The sequence below is a fragment of the Oncorhynchus kisutch genome, linkage group LG5 (assembly GCF_002021735.2).
Source record: "Oncorhynchus kisutch isolate 150728-3 linkage group LG5, Okis_V2, whole genome shotgun sequence".
NCBI lineage: Eukaryota > Metazoa > Chordata > Actinopteri > Salmoniformes > Salmonidae > Oncorhynchus > Oncorhynchus kisutch.
The window spans coordinates 14,252,073-14,269,263 of record NC_034178.2 but is presented as its reverse complement, the minus strand read 5'-3'; the positions used below and the strand labels follow the sequence as shown (position 1 = coordinate 14,269,263).

Genomic DNA, 17,191 nt, shown 5'->3' with positions numbered 1-17,191 from the left:
CATGAGTCATCACAACAAGGTCAAAAGAAAGCCTTGGCAATGTGTGTGTGTGTCTGTGTCTGTGTGTCTGTGACTGCATGCATTCGTCTGTGTGCGTACCTCTCGTTGATGCTCTCTGCCCGGATGGTGTAGACCCTGTCGATGTGGGAGATGTGGAAGATGGGCTCATCTCCCGAGGGATCTGTTGGCAGCTTCACCAACACCTCGTTCAGGAAGATGGGCTGTGGCGAGGGTTAAAGGTCACAACAAGTTCAGAACTCCTGGGGTGCATCGCAATAATATCTCGTCTCGTTCCTGAAGTGCACACTTGTTTACTACATCCCATAATTCTAAAAGCACGGGATTGGTGCAGGTTTGGGCTCGAGGGGATTTCCACAATATTTCTTATACATGTAATTTCCTTTCGAATCAGTGAAGAGAAGTGAACAAATGTACAGGAAGGAGAGCTAATTGGGATGTAGCCCTGGTCTTGAACATGCCACAAAAACAGCCATACTACTGTACTTGGGTATTTGTACGGCAAATCAGACACCCATGACCCACTCAAAACCTCATACGATCCAAATTTGGGTCACGACCCACAAGTTGAGAATTGCTGCCCTATAGGGTGCGGACAATGTGTAGGTTGGGGAGAGGAGAGTACTTACGGTCTTGTACATGCGGTACTGCAGGTGGGACTTGGCACTGAACACCTTGTCGCAGCCCGAGAAGCCCAGGGGCTTGATGATCTGAGTCAGCAGGAGGAAGTCGTTGAATAGGAAGCCGTACAGCTCCTTGTTGCTCTTGGCCTTGTAGAGTTTGCCGCTGTGCAGGAACTTGCGCGGGCCCAGGCAGTTGGTCACCGAGTTGAACACGAGTTGCTAAAAAGAAAGTCGTTAAAAGAAAAAAGGCCAGGTGATTGAGTTGGGAGTTGAGTCTGTGTTCACGGTGTGGAAATGAGTAAATTGTGTGTGTATTTGTGTGGAAACAAGTACATGTTCCTGTGTTTTTCCATTGTGTTTTATTTGACCTTTATTTAACCAGGCGAGTCAATTAAGATTTTTTTCCTTATTTTATTAATAATGATTTGTGTGTGTGTTTGTGTGTCTGTCTCTGTGTGTATTACCTCAGACAGCCCCTCACACTGGACGTGGGCCTGGATCCACTCCAGCCGGTCAGAGTTCTCCTTCTCCCTGACACCCTCGTTGACCTGGGAGCACAGCTCCTCAGCCTTCTCCAGAGCCTGCTTCAGATGGCTATGGTCCGGGTGAGCCTCCGGAGTATTCTCTAGGATCTGAGCCGTATCACACATAGTTAGTCAATTCCAGTGTGTGTGTGTGTGTGTGTGTGTGTGTGTGTGTGTGTGTGTGTGTGTGTGTGTGTATCAGTTAAATGTTTATTTAACCCTTATTTTACCAGGTAGGTTTACTGAAAACACATTCTCACTTACAGCAACAACCTGGGGAATAGTTACATGGGAGAGGAGGGGGATGAATGAGCCAATTCTAAGTTGGGGATGATTAGGTGACCGTGATGGTATGAGGGACAGCATGGGAATTTAGGACACCGGGGTTTAACACCCCTACTCTTATGATAAGTGACATGGGATCTTTAGTGACCAGAGAGTCAGGACACCCGTTTAATGTCCCATCCGAAAGACAGCACCCTACACAGGGCATTGGGATATTTTTTTTTTTTTTAGACCAGAGGAAAGAGTGCCTCCTACTGGCCCTCCAACATCACTTCCAGCAGCATCTGGTCTCCCATCTAGGGACCAACCAGGACCAACCCTGCTTAGCTTCAGAGGCTGCGGTCAGGCTTTTCAAATCACATACACTTTATTCAGATGGTGGGAAGAGCGGGTGTGAGAAAACATGTGTGCACATACATTTTTGATGATGAGGGGGTAGCGCGTCACCCTTTGCATGGGTTTGAGGAGGAAGCTGGAGAGGGGCATTCCCTTACAACCTGGGTCCATGGCCAGTCTCTGTAGGGGAGAGGAAATATTATCAGTATCAGATATCAGCGTAGAACCTAATAACACTCACATATGAATATATATACACAGGAATCACGTTGGATCAGTCCCAACCTAGTGCTGTGGCTCGGCTACCCTCAAATAAGAAAGTACACTGACGCTAGTATATCACAGTCTAGTCTTGCGGTGTCAGACATCAGGCGAAGAAACCAAGAACGGCTGGAGTCGAGGCTATTCACAGTCAACCAAACAAGAGGCATGAACAAACCGAATGTGCACGAGACACTAGGGGCCAATAAAATATCGATACAAATTAGTCAAACATAGAGCTCTGGTCAAAAGTTGTGCACTATATAGGGAATATGGTGGCATTTCAGATGGTGACGCAGGCAACGCGTTCTTTGCGACCTTTCTCCATTACCTTGACAAAGTCCTTGAACTCGGGCACCTCGTCGGTCTTCTGCTGGATGAGCGTGGCCCCGTTGAGCTGGCAGCTGCAGAAGCGGATGTAGGGCTGCATGTGGGGCAGCTGAGCCGTCAGGATGTCTCCAATCATCTTCACCGGCATCCGCTCGCCCGACATCTTCTTCCTAACCCTCAGAGCCCTGGTGATGGGGGACCGGAGGAAGGGGGCAGAAGAGAATGGAACGATTGGTGAGTCTGGCTATAGTTCTGAAGCTGTACAATGTTTGTTTACAAGAATCAATGGCAAAATATCATTACTTTGAAAGTGTACAAATGGATGTACCAATCCCAGATTGCCCCTTTAAGCCACGAGTCATAAAGACCCACAGGAAATCAGCTGCTATCCACCATATAGCTAGTTAAACTATAGTAATGACAACAGGACCAGAGGTGGCTAGGGAGCGTACTTGAGCAGCTTGATGTTACACATGATGAGCTCCTTCCAGTTGACGAAGATCATGGCCACCTCTTTCTCAGTCAGCAGCTCCGACTCCAGCAGAGGCTTCTGAAAGACCTGGCGAGGAAACGTTGACGCAATGGTAACACAAACATTCCGGAAACGTTTGCATGTAATGCAGATAGGGCTCAAATCTGTCATTCTGCCCCTGAACAAGGCAGTTAACCCACTGTTCCCCGATAGGCCGTCATTGTAAATAAGAAGTTGTTCATAACTGACTTGCCTAGTTAAACAAAGGTAAAAATATATATATATTTTTTAAAGTGCAAATAAATAAGTATATAAATATGGCTACCTCGGTGACGAGCTGCAGGTCATTGACATAGTTCTCCTCGGTGACGATGAGCTCGTGCGTGTAGCCCTGTCTCTTCCTCTCAACGGGGGTCAGCATGTCCAGCAGGTGCAGGTCCGCGCACCCTGTGGAACAGGACAACAGCTTCGATCAGAAACACAATCTCAATGACCCATCTCTCAAACAAACTTCCACAGAAAGCCAATTGCTGGCCCTTTGGACATTCTGTCTTCAGAGTTCTAGGCATGTAGACTGACACCTGAACAAGTCACTGAAATAAACAATATACACTACAAAATACTTCCCTGGAAAAGTATTTCAAAAATGTATTTACAAGGTGTCGGGTAAAAGGATCTTCCCCTCAAAAGCCAGCCAAACATCATACATAAAAAATAAAAAGTAGACCCTAGTAATTAAATTTTTTCCAGTTATCTATAAAAGGAATTAAAAATAAATGGTGGTAGGTCTCTTGCTCAAGTAAACAAACATTTTGATTTTTAAAATCAGTAAATACGTTAAAAAAAACACAAGTCCACTGTTGCCATTGAGCTTTTTAATCATTATACACGTCATTTTCTATGTTAAAGATGGCATGACACTTAAAAAAAAAATTAAAGCCGACTTGTTTGTATACATTTTTCAATTTGTACATTCATTTCTGATCAAATGCTTCAGGAACCAAGTGTAACGATTACATTTTGGATTTGGTTGTTGATTCCATAACATACCAGAAGCAATTCAGTTTATAGTCAGAGTATTGTGTATATACCGTAATAGTTAGAATTTTTGTTGTGCTTCTCAAACCCGAGTCAGCAACGGAGTACAAACCCCCTTGAAACTGATGAGTCTCAAAAAGACACATTGGGAAAGTCCAACAAACCAATCATAAAGCAGCAAACACCAATACTGTCACATAGTGGAACCAATAGGAACCAAACGGTTATATATATTTTTTAAAGGCGGCATACAGGAATTCCATCTTTGTGTTTTAGAAGAACAATAAAATGACAATACTGTTGTGACAAAAGCAAACAAGATTGATATGGTACCAGTACAATACTACTGTATGTATATATTGCTTTGAATGGATGATGCCATGCCTTTTCCTTTTGTTTGAGGATAATAATAATAATAATAATAATAATAATATGTTAAGGCCATAGCTATATAGCCCTAGAACATGGCATTCCACTCTGTTACAAGGACTACAAATAAAAAATACCATAGTCTTAGTTTTTTCTTAGTTTTCATATGTAAACATTGTTAAAAAGCTATTATCGGGAGGCTATTCATTTCATATTTAGTATGTTCATATTCAGCTGAATCACAGTTCTTTTCAATAGGATTTTCTTGACAAAATAACTGCGGAAAAGGTCAAACTAAATGGACATGTTGCTTCTGAGTTTTACGAATGGCAACTGCATAAACCGGTAAAAAATAACTTCAGGAGGGAAGGGGAAAAATACAATACAACATAACCATACATATTTAAAACACTATGCATTATAATTGCATTAATTTATAAAAAATAGACTGTCATGGTATAGTGACTGGGGATTTAGAGTTGTCCAACCTGTGTAGAAATTACACTTCAATAGACATAAATCTAGGAGAAAACACGTAAACCAACTCATGAATACAAAACACCCCATATACTCTGAATAATACATAGTTCTGAGGAGACAAGAATTGACTTGCTGAGGATATAACATCCTTACTTACTTGGTGTGTGCCATTCAAATGACACAATTACAAGCCTGTGCATACTGTGTGTGTACCATCCCCACTCCACTTGTGGCGGCTGTGCATTATTTGGTTTGCGTCGATCATAACCCCGTTTCACAAAACGCCACAGCACAAAGTAAACACCCCAGCACCTCCAAACATCAAGACTCATCCAAAGAACGTTTAGTATGAATATAAAAAAACACAGCTAGATGCGAGTGGATAAATGGACAGGTTCTGTCCCGCCCATAGGTTTGACAGACAGCTTCTCTGTCCACTGTATGAGCTGGCTTTGGGGCAGGGGTGGTCTGGATGTAAGCTACAGTAAATGTAATAAGCTCTCCCTCCATCCTATAACGTGACCCATGTGTGTTTCGGTGACCTTTGAACCCCTAGACTAGTCCATTAGACAGGGTGCTCATGATGAACCAATCCCGGGCCCAGTCGGACAACCAACCCACCACCCATTCCCATATAAACCCTTCGTGTTTGTTCAGATCTGTAAGACGTAAGCAATGTGGTTACAACCGATCCCGTTTCCTTCAGATCTGCAAACTGAAGGGGGAAGGGGCTTGGGGTTGTCTTTCGGGCCAGGCCCCGGTTGTTTGGGGGGCCCGTCTGATGCTGTGTGTCATGAATAGTGGGTCTTTCTGTGGAGCTGTGGGTCGGATGGGGGAGGGGTTAGTAAGGGAGGGGAGGGAGAAGTTTAACATCAAAAGGAAGCCATTTGACTCATTAGTAATTAATTTTTTTAATAAATAGACCAAATCCGTGGTGCGCTGATAAAAAAAAGCAGAATGATAAAAGCAGAATGTCTAAATCTACCCCCCAAAAAATCTGAGTTCACAGAAAGCCACAAAAGGACCCACTATCCAGTCTCCCATTCATATGATCACTTCCAAGTAGTTATTTTTTTCAATTTCCTAAAAAAAACATTGAAATGTTTCGATTAATAATAAATGTTTAATTTGTTTAAGTATATTGTTTAAAAGAATAAACGGTGTAGGATAAGGAAGCTGCTTGGCAATTTTGGCGAATGCGTCTAACAGTTCGAATATGTGGCCTGCTCTCTGCAGCTTGACTCTTCTAGCCCACAAGGCCAGGTGGTAATCATGTGGCAGTCACATGATCGGGGTGGCTGCATCTCCCATCATCCCGCGGGGGCAGTGTTTAGGGGATAGTGGGTCTCTTTGAGGACTTTCAAGGCTGAGTGGGAATGGGCAACATATGAGTCCTAGAAAGAGGAGGAGAACACAGCACATAAGCAAAAAACGCAAACCAAAAACGGAAACAAACCAACAAGACAACAACAAAAGAAAGAAAAATATGCAAATACACGAGCGTGCAGAACTAAATGGACGTCGGTGGCGGACGAGTTCACGAGACGACACACAGCGTGCAGCATAACAGATGAGGTGGAGTCTAACCATGGTACAGTATATGCATGAGGGATGTTGGGGGGGGGGGGGGGGGCGTCTACAGGACATTAAGGGAGATGTTAGTGAGGAGGGACTGTACATACAGACACACACCTCTATTCAACTGAGGATGGTACATGATCTGAAAGGTCTTCAAAGAGGGGGCCCATAGGTATCAGTTGACTACAGATTGTACCCTTGTCAAACACTGTCCCATTTGATTAGATTCCAGAGGTTTCCAGGGGTTTTAGTTGAAATGAATTAGGTTTCGAAGAGAGTGAGAGGATACAAGAAAGATCACGTCTATACAAAGCAGGAGTCCACATCAGTGTGTGTGTGTGTGTGTGTGTGTGTGTGTGTGTGTGTGTAAGAGAGAGGAAGGAATGTAGTCACAGTACTCGTTATCACCCGTATTGGTGTGTGAGTGTGTGGAAGAGAGAGGAAGGAATGTAGTCACAGTACTCGTTATGACCCGTGCTGGGTTGTGAGTGTGTGTATGTGACTGTGTGTGTGTGTGTGTGTGTATATGTGACTGTGTGTGTGAGAAAGGGTTCAGTATGTACTCAAACTGCTGGGTGTGACAGAGAGGTAGACTTTAGTAGTAGTGTGTGCACTCACATTGTTGGCTGGGGTCTGTGTCGGTGGTCAGTTTGACGTAGTTGGAGGGGAAGAGGCCCACGGAACCGTTCAGCTCGCCTTTCCACCAATCAGGGTCTTCCCTGCTCAGCACATTGATGATCTGGCCCTTCCCAAAGGGCAGCTCGTCATCATTCTGCGCCACGTAGTCGTACATGCCAATCACCTGACACACTGCTGGAGACACACATACAGATACAAGTGAAGGGTTAGTCATACAACACAAGAGACTTGGGCCCCGTCCACGAGAAAAGGGACAAAAGGTAGTGTTCGATCAAATCTGTGATACTTTGTGGGTAAATTGTTACCGACTGATTGATCTAATAATTATTAGATATTAATGAAGCAAAAAAGGCGATTTGTAGATCAAATCAGTCGGCAATGTCGACCAAACCACCCCAAAAACTCTTGTTTAGGATCTGAGAGGATTGGAATGGGTATAATATAGGCCACTATGGAGACAATTCTACGTATAGCTTATCAGAGGGCAAGGTAGAGCTGCTACCAAATGAATTATACCTATCCAATCCCCTCAGATCCACACAGGAGACTAGGGGTGTAGGGTTTACTCCTGGACAGGACATTAAAACACTACTATTAGGCCCACTGCACAACACAGTCCTCTGTTACTAATAATATGACAGAATGTTCTTGTAAAGAATGTTATTATAACGCAAAATAGTTTAATTGTCAAGAATGTTATAATAACATGAAAGAATGTTCTTGTAAAGAACGTTACTATAACTTGAAAAAATGTTATTTTGACAGGAAAGAATGTTATTATCAAGGACGCTACTATAACATGAAAGTACACAGAGAATGTCTGCACCGTGCTAGTACCCGTCATATGTTGAGTCAAGGAGGGGCCCCAAGGCCCTGGCGGGCCCACGTCAGATCCCTGCTCCTGGCCCCTACCTGCACTGGGCATTGGCAGCTTGGGGGGTGTGGGTTCTGTGGGCGTGGTCTTACTGGTGCTTGGGCTCAGGAGCTTTACGTAGTTGGCCGGGAACCAGCCAATCTGCCGCTTCTTTCCCCGGGCCTGGACCAATGAGAGGACTTGTGAGTATGAGAGAGGCCACAGGGGCAGAGCAAGAATTTTAACAATTAGAAACAGTCCCTTTTACTTGTTTTTAAAGCAAATGTGTGGATGACAATGAATCTACATTACTGTATTGTAATTTCTACATCACTGTCTACGTATAAATTACCATATCACCTTGTATATTAGTACTATATATTAAGACAATTATTAGCACATCTAAGTCCACGTATTAATACAACTTAGTATTTAAACATCTACTACGATATTTCAAGAAAGTGTTGTTGGTTTGTGGTGAGTAGTGTTGAGAGATGGTCCTCCAACCTGCAGCTCCCCTTCCCACCAGCCCCCCGGGTTCTTCTTCCTGATGAGGATGAGCTGGCCGGGTGCCAGGGTGAGCTGCTCGGCCCCCGTGGCCGTGTACGGGGCGATGACCTGGGCTATCTCGGGCTTCTTCCCCAGGCTTCCAGTCTTCCCTGCGGGTCCCAGTCCCTAGAGGGAAGACCGAGAGCTCTGGTTTTACTGGGAGTTAAACAAGGCACACAGTTCGTGAAACGTTAGCTAACGTTGGCCAACTAACATACTCCATTTGTTTTATGTTCACCGTGAACGTTCGCTAATGTTAGAAGAGCGCCTTGGAACGCGTATAAAGTATATTTTTCTACGTGTATGTATTAACACGGCAAAATCATTTTACTGTCCTACTGTTGTTTTATCTGTCTGAAACCTAAAAAGAAAACTAAAATATTTGTATTTATTTTTTAAAGGAGAGCACTTTGGTTTTACTGGGAGAGCTGATCAGACAAAGAGGACTGCATCGCAGAGCTTACGAATCGCCACACAAAGACTGTTTTCTAGAAGTTACCTCAGAGTCCTTGGGTTTGACGTAGTTGGAAGGGAATACCCCCGTCTTGCCTGAGACCACGCCCGTCCACCAGTCGCCCTCCTTCTTGGTGACCACGATGACGTCGCCCTGCTGGAAGGTCAGGTCGCCTTGCTCATTGCTCTCGTAGGTGTACATGGCTATGTATTCTGGGAAAACACAACATCTGAGCAACAGGGTCTGTTTATAGACTTTTTTTTAGTTGTGTTTTACACAGGATTTCATCTAAATGGGTAGAGTAACAGGAACATACTGTGTTCCATGATAAACTCTGGTGTAATTGTTCTGTTTTGTATTGTATATATGGTGTGGAACATAGTCTGAGAGAAAGAGTCATTTAAAGCCTAGATCCGATGATGGGTGAAACGGTGCCACTGGTTGCCCCAGGCGTATTTGTTATAGTTTTGTTGAGCTTATCCAAAAGGACATGAGCGTCCAGCGTCACGGTAAAAAACTAATCGTAGTACATACTCTGCTGTTCTATCGCACATGCAATGAAATACAATGATGTCAGAGAAAAAAACAACAGCGTTCATTGTTTGAAGTCATTTATTTGTATTTGTAATATTGCAAACGGACGTGGCAGTTTCACCTCAAGGGATTCCAAGCGTATGCTGAGCTGTGTGTGTGTGCGTGTGTCTAGGGCCATCACCCACCTTCTCCTGGGTCCATGGACTTGGTAGGGGACGGGGTGGGTCTCTTCATGATCGGGGGGCTGTCGGACGAGCCAGACTCAATGCTGCACCAGAGAGAGAGCAAACAATCACTCAGACAGCCAAGCCAGTGGATAATATAACAATACATTCTAAAAGAGGGAGGGACTAAAGCCTTACACAGAGAACTTGGCCATTGAGGTTGGCTGAAGTCTGTCCTGCTGACCAGGTCACCCACGCAAAATAGGTTTTTAAACCTCAAGCGTCTTTCCTGGTTGAAAAGGCCGGACAAAGTTGAATTACTGTTTAACGGATGCCCCGCCTCAATTTTCTCCACACCACAAACAAATCTAAATCAGATGTGTTATATTTTGGCCAATATATGTTTATAATGAGCTGTCCGCTCTCCCTTGAGGCTTTCCCAAGTTGATGCCAACAGACCAAACAGCCTCAGATCACACGCTCAGATCATGTTCAAGCCTCGGATTGGACAGTGAAACACACACGCACTGCAGATGTTTCATTTCTCTCTCATACAGTCATGGCTGAAGCCAGCACAAATTCCTACTAATTTATGTGTCCAGGTTAAACGTGGGACGTCCCTCACTATAAACAAACAGTCGGTTAAATTCATGGTTATTGCATCATTTTCAGATCTATTAGAAGCGAGTAATAGACGAAACAACAACGTAATTTGACCAATTGACTGGCCAGAAATCAGGGCATTCATCAGAAAATACGCAGCGCAAGCTGATAGTATTTTGGACAACCAAATTGAAGTCAAAATGATTGATGAAATCGAAGTGTGTCAGCTGTATGGTGATTTGCGATTCATAACTTACATTTTACTGGTACTACCAGTAGTAGTAAGGCCAACCGATAACACCACGACGGAATGCGTTTGAAGTGATGATGCGCCGCCGAGAACAGCTAGCGTGTCCAGCAAAGTACATCGCCAGTGGCACGCACACACTTTGTGCAGATCCGCAGGTGTAGGCTTTTCGTGGCAGCCAGACGAGACAATAGAAGGAGGATGTGGTGAACAAGGTTACTGGGCTTGAATTTAGTCACGCTTGATCTACAGTTGAAGTCAGAAGTTTACATACGCTTAGGTGTGAGTCATTAAAACTAGTTTATAAACCACTCCACAAATTTCTTGTCAACAAACTATAGTTTTGGCAAGTCGGTTAGGACATCTACTTTGTGCATGACACAAGTAGTTTTTCCAACAATTGTTTACAGACAGATTATTTCACTTATAATTCACTGCATCACAATTCCAGTGGGTCAGAAGTTTACATACACTAAGTTGACTGTGCCTTTAAACAGCTTGGAAAATTCCAGAAAATTCAGTCATGGCTTTAGAAGCTTCTGATAGGCTAACTGACATCATTTGAGTCAATTGGAGGTGTACCTGATGTATTTCAAGGCATACCTTCAAATTCAGTGCCTCTTTGCTTGACATCATGGAGGAGAAAAAAAGAAGAAACCATCCAAGACTTCCGAAAACAAATTGTAGACCTCCACAAGTCTGGTTCATCCTTGGGAGCAATTTCCAAACGCCTGAAGGTACCACGTTCATCTGTACAAACAATAGTACGCAAGTATAAACACCATTGGACCACGCAGCCGTCATACCGCTCAGGAAGGAGACGCATTCTGTCTCCTAGAGATGAACGTACTTTGGTGCAAAAAGTGCAAATCAATCCCAGAACAAGAGCAAAGGACCTTGTGAAGATGCTGAAGGAAACAGGCACAAAATAATCTATATCCACAGTAAAATGAGTCCGATATCGACATAACCTGAAAGCCCGCTCAGCAAGGAAGAAGCCACTCCTCCAAAGCCACCATAAAAAGCCAGACTACGGTTTGCAACTGCACATGGGAACAAAGATCGTACTTTTTGGAGAAATGTCCTCTGGTCTGATGAAACAAAAATATAACTGTTTGGCCATAATGACCATTGTTATGTTTGGAGGAAAAGGGAGGCTTACAAGCCGAAGAACACAATCCCAACTGTGAAGCACGGGGGTGGCAGCATCATGTTGTGGGGGTGCTTTGCTGCAGTAGGGACTGATGCACTTCACAAAATAGATGGCATCATGAGGCAGGAAAACAATGTAGATATATTGAAGCAACATCTCAAGACATCAATCAGGAAGTTAAAGCTTGGTCGCAAATGGGTCTTCCAAATGGACAATGACCCCAAGCATACTTCCAAAGTTGTGGCAAAATGGCTTAAAGACAACGTATTGGAGTGGCCATCACAAAGCCCTGACCTCAATCCTATAGAAAATGTATGGGCAGAACTGAAAAAGCATGTGCGAGCAAGTAGGCCTACAAACCTGACTCAGTTACACCAGCTCTGTCAGGAGGAATGGGCCAAAAATTCACCCAACTTACTGTGGGAAGCTTGCGGAAGGCCACCAAAAAGTTTGACCCAAGTTAAACAATTTAAAGGCAATGCTACAAAATACTAATTGAGTGTATGTAAACTTCTGACCCACTGGGAATGTGATGAAAGAAATAAAAGCTGAAATAAATCATTCACTACTATTATTCTGACATTTCATATTATTAAAATAAAGAGGTGATCCTTACTGACCTAAGACAGGGCATTTTTACTAAGAATAAATGCCAGGAATTGTGAAAAACTGAGTTTAAAATGTATTTGGCTAAGGTGTATTCCAACTTCAACTGTATATAGATTGTGCAAGTTCTAAACATTTCTATTTATTTTGTTGACGATAGGCTATACTCTGTCTGGATTTATGTTTTGTGCGTATTTTTTCCAATGCTACGTTAAATTTGGCAGACCTAACTTGATCGACCCTCTTTCTACAAGGCCTAGTCTATGATAGCAAAATATTCATACAAATATGATTAGACCTAACGCCTAGGCTATAGAGATGCATTCAGGTAATGAACTCGTTATTATGCATCAATATTTTAATTTGATTACAATTATTTATTGTCAATCATTCTTTAATTTGTTTAGGCAAAACAATTAAGTATTCAATCTCTCCCTATCCCAGTCTGCTGTCCCCACATGTTCTGAAAGGGCTGCAAAACCTGGACCCGTACAAATCAGCTGGGCTTCACAATCTGGACCCTCTATTTCTGAAACTATCCGCCGCCATTGTCGCAACCCCTATCACCAGCCTGTTCAACCTCTCTTTCATATCGTCTGAGATCCCCAAGGATTGGAAAGCTGCCGCAGTCATCCCCCTCTTCAAAGGGGGAGACACCCTGGACCCAAACGGTTACAGACCTATATCCATCCTGCCCTGCCTATCTAAGGTTTTCGAAAGCCAAGTCAACAAACGGGTCACTGACCATCTCGAATCCCACCGTACCTTCTCCGCTGTGCAATCTGGTTTCCGAGCCAGACACGGGTGCACCTCAGCCACGCTCAAAGTACTAAACGATATCATAACCGCCATCGATAAAAGACAGTACTGTGCAGCCTTCTTCATCGACCTGGCCAAGGCTTTCGACTCTGTCAATCACCATATTCTTATCGGCAGACTCAGTAGCCCCGGTTTTTCTGATGACTACCTTGCCTGGTTCACCAACTACTTTGCAGACAGAGTTCAGTGTGTCAAATCGGAGGGCATGCTGTCCGGTCCTCTGGCAGTCTCTATGGGGGTGCCACAGAGTTCAATTCTCGGGCCGACTCTTTTCTCTGTATATATCAATGATGTTGCTCTTGCTGCGGGCGATTCCCTGATCCACCTCTACGCAGACGACACCATTCTGTATACTTCCGACCCGTCCTTGGACACTGTGCTATCTAACCTCCAAACGGGCTTCAATGCAATACAACACTCCTTCCGTGGCCTCCAACTGCTCTTAAACGCTAGTAAAACCAAATGTATGCTTTTCAACCGTTCGCTGCCTGCACCCGCACGCCCGACTAGCATCACCACCCTGGATGGTTCCGACCTTGAATATGTGGACATCTATAAGTACCTAGGCGTCTGTCTAGACTGTAAACTCTCCTTCCAGACTCATATCAAACATCTCCAATCGAAAATCAAATCTAGAGTCGGCTTTCTATTCCGCAACAAAGCCTCCTTCACTCACCCGCCAAACTTACCCTAGTAAAACTGACTATCCTACCGATCCTCGACTTCGGCGATGTGATCTACAAAATAGCTTCCAATACTCTACTCAGCAAACTAGATGCAGTTTATCACAGTGCCATCCGTTTTGTTACTAAAGCACCTTATACCACCCACCACTGCGACCTGTATGCTCTAGTCGGCTGGCCCTCGCTACATATTCGTCGCCAGACCCACTGGCTCCAGGTCATCTACAAGTCCATGCTAGGTAAAGCTCTGCCTTATCTCAGTTCACTGGTCACGATGGCAACACCCACCCGTAGCACGCGCTCCAGCAGGTGTATCTCACTGATAAAGCCAACACCTCATTTGGCCGCCTTTCGTTCCAGCTCTCTGCTGCCTGTGACTGGAACGAATTGCAAAAATCGCTGAAGTTGGATACTTTTATCTCCCTCACCAACTTCAAACATCTGCTTTCTGAGCAGCTAACCGATCGCTGCAGCTGTACATAGTCTATCGGTAAATAGCCCACCCATTTTTACCTACCTCATCCCCATACTGTTATTATTTATTTACTTTTCTGCTCTTTTGCAAACCTATATCTCTACCTGTACATGACCATCTGATCATTTATCACTCCAGTGTTAATCTGTAAAATTGTAATTATTCACCTACCTCCTCATGCCTTTTGTACACAATGTATATAGACTCTTTTTTTTCTTTTTTCTACTATGTTATTGACTTGTTAATTGTTTACTCCATGTTATAACTCTGTGTTAACTGTTCACACTGCTATGCTTTATCTTGGCCAGTTCGCAGTTGCAAATGAGAAATTGTTCTCAACTAGCCTACCTGGTTAAATAAAGGTGAAATAAAAAAAATAAAAAAGATGGCCACCATTATTCCTGTACCCAAGAAGGCAAAGGAAACTGAACCAAATGGACTATCGCCCTGTAGCATTCACCTGCTTTGAGAGACTAGTCAAGGATCATATCACCTCTACTTTACCTGCCACCCAATTTGCTTACCGCCGCAATAGATCCACAGATGATACAATCGCCATCACTCTGCCCTATCTGGACAACAGGAATACCTATGTAAGAATGCTGTTTATTGACTATAGCTCATCATTCAACACCATAGTACCCTCCAAGCTCATCATTAAGCTTGAGGCCCTGGGTCTGAACCCTGCCCTGTGCAACTGGGTCTGAACCCCACCCTGTGCAACTGGGTCCTGGAATGCCTGATGGGCCGCCCCCAGGTGGTGAACGTAGGGAACATCACCTCCAGTCCGCTGATCCTCAACACTGGGGCCCCACAAGGGTGCGTGCTCAGCCCCCTCCTATACTCCCTGTTCACCCATGACTGCGTGGCCAAGTAAACCTCCAAATTAATCATCAATTTTGCAGACAACACAATAGTAGTAGGCTTGATTACCAACAACGATGAGACAGCCTACAGGGAGGAGGTGAGAGCTCTGGGAGTGTGGTGCCTGGAAAACAACCTCTCACTCAACATCAACAAAACAAAAGGAGATGATAGTGAATTTCAGGAAACAGCAGAGGTGCACCCCCGATCTACATCGATGGGAGGTGGAAAGCTTCAAGCTCCTTGGTGTACACATCACTGACAAACTGAAATGGACCACCCACACAAATAGTGGTGAAGGCAGCGCAACAACACCTCTTCAAACTCAGGAAGCTAAAGAAATTTGGCTTATCACCTAAAACCCTCACAAATCTTTACAGATGCACAATTTAAAGCATCCTGTTGGGGCTGTGTCACCGCTTGGTACGGCAACTGTGATAATGCATTAGGCAGACTACACCACCGCAAGGCTTTCAAGAGGGTGGTGCAGTCTGCCTAATGCATTACCAGGGGCAAACTACCCGCACTCCAGGACACCTACAGCACCCGATGTCATAGGAAGGCCATAAAGATCATCAAGGACATCAACCACCCGAGCCACTGTCTGTTCACCCCACTACCATCCAGAAGGTGAGGTCAGTACAGGTGCATCAAATCTGGGACCGAGAGACTGAAAAACAGCTTCTATCTCAAGGCCATCAGACTGTTAAACAGCCATCGCTAGCACATTAGAGGCTGCTGCGTATTGGCATAGACTAGGAATCATTGGCCACTTTAAGGAATGGAACACCAGTCACTTTAATAATGTTTACATATCTGGCATTACTCATCTCATATGTATATACTGTTTTTCTATAATATTTGACAGTCCGTTCCGCTCTGACATCGCTCGTCCATATGTATATAGACTTAATTAATTCCTACTTAGATGTGTGTGTGTATTGGGTATATGCTGTGTAATTTGTTAGATATTACTTGTTAGATATTTCTGCACTGTCAGAGCTAGAAGCACAAGCATTTCACTACACCAGCAATAACATCTGCTAGTCACATGTGTGACCAATAACATTTGATTTAAGTAGATTAAGTAGATGATTTAAGTAGATTAATGATAATGATAACTAATAATACATTACTTTTTCTCTCAATATGATAGAAGAGTGCATTCTATTTTACATCTTACAAAAATAATGTTCATTAATGTATTAATAATAATCATCTGAAAATCAGTCTGAAATTGAAAATTTCTCCTATTGTTCATGTCCATATAATGTGGTAAAGTACTGTTATTCCTTATACACTGAATGTTTCGTTTTTTTTGCTCGCTCGCCTCACTTTTCTGGGGGAAAATCTGTTAAACAGTGAATCAATTTTGTCTGCCCTAAGGGTTAAATAAAAATACATTACTATAATTATAACTATAAATATATATACATACAGTGGGGAGAACAAGTATTTGATAACCTGTAAAATCGGCAGTGTTTCCTACTTACAAAGCATGTAGAGGTCTGTCATTTTTATCATAGGTACACTTCAACTGTGAGAGACGGAATCTAAAACAAAAATCCTGAAAATCACATTGTATGATTTTTAAGTAATTCGTTTGCATTTTTATTGCATGACATAAGTATTTGATCACCTACCAACCAGTAAGAATTCCGGCTCTCACAGACCTGTTCGTTTTTCTTTAAGAATCCCTCCTGTTCTCCACTCATTACCTGTATTAACTGCACCTGTTTGAACTCGTTACCTGTATAAAAGACACCTGTCATGGATTAAAATCCTGCAGCGCACGCAAGGTCCCCCTGCTCAAGCCAGCGCATGTCCAGGCCCGACTGAAGTTTGCCAATGACCATCTGGATGATCCAGAGGAGGAATGGGAGAAGGTAATGTGGTCTGATGAGAAAAAAATAGAGCTTTTTGGTCTATACTCCACTCGCCGTGTTTGGAGGAAGAAGAAGGATGAGTACAACCCCAAGAACACCATCCCAACTGTGAAGCACAGAGGTGGAAACATCATTCTTTGGGGATGCTTTTCCCCAAGGGGACAGGACGACTGCACCGTATTGAGGGGAGGATGGATGGGGCCATGTATCGCGAGATCTTGGCCAACAACCTCATTCCCTCAGTAAGAGCATTGACATTTTTTTTTATTTTATTTTACCTTTATTTAACCAGGCAAGTCAGTTAAGAACAAATTCTCATTTTCAATGACGGACTGGGAACAGTGGGTT

General features: G+C 43.6%; 1 protein-coding gene across 6 annotated transcripts in view; it reads right to left on the bottom strand.

The window, feature by feature from the left end:
- itsn1 (intersectin 1 (SH3 domain protein)) overlaps nucleotides 1-17,191 on the bottom strand; it is a 65,470-nt gene that overhangs the window by 5,294 nt on the left and 42,985 nt on the right. For all 6 annotated transcript variants that reach the window (XM_031824533.1, XM_031824534.1, XM_031824535.1 and 3 more), the window contains 12 exons: nucleotides 9,529-9,611; nucleotides 8,855-9,021; nucleotides 8,314-8,481; nucleotides 7,791-7,989; nucleotides 6,933-7,127; nucleotides 3,175-3,296; nucleotides 2,830-2,936; nucleotides 2,379-2,562; nucleotides 1,868-1,966; nucleotides 1,106-1,273; nucleotides 648-860; nucleotides 100-221 (listed from right to left, as the gene is read on the bottom strand). In XM_031824533.1, coding sequence (XP_031680393.1) covers nucleotides 100-221; nucleotides 648-860; nucleotides 1,106-1,273; nucleotides 1,868-1,966; nucleotides 2,379-2,562; nucleotides 2,830-2,936; nucleotides 3,175-3,296; nucleotides 6,933-7,127; nucleotides 7,791-7,989; nucleotides 8,314-8,481; nucleotides 8,855-9,021; nucleotides 9,529-9,611 — 1,827 coding nt within the window. The remainder of the gene's footprint in view (nucleotides 1-99; nucleotides 222-647; nucleotides 861-1,105; nucleotides 1,274-1,867; nucleotides 1,967-2,378; nucleotides 2,563-2,829; nucleotides 2,937-3,174; nucleotides 3,297-6,932; nucleotides 7,128-7,790; nucleotides 7,990-8,313; nucleotides 8,482-8,854; nucleotides 9,022-9,528; nucleotides 9,612-17,191) is intronic.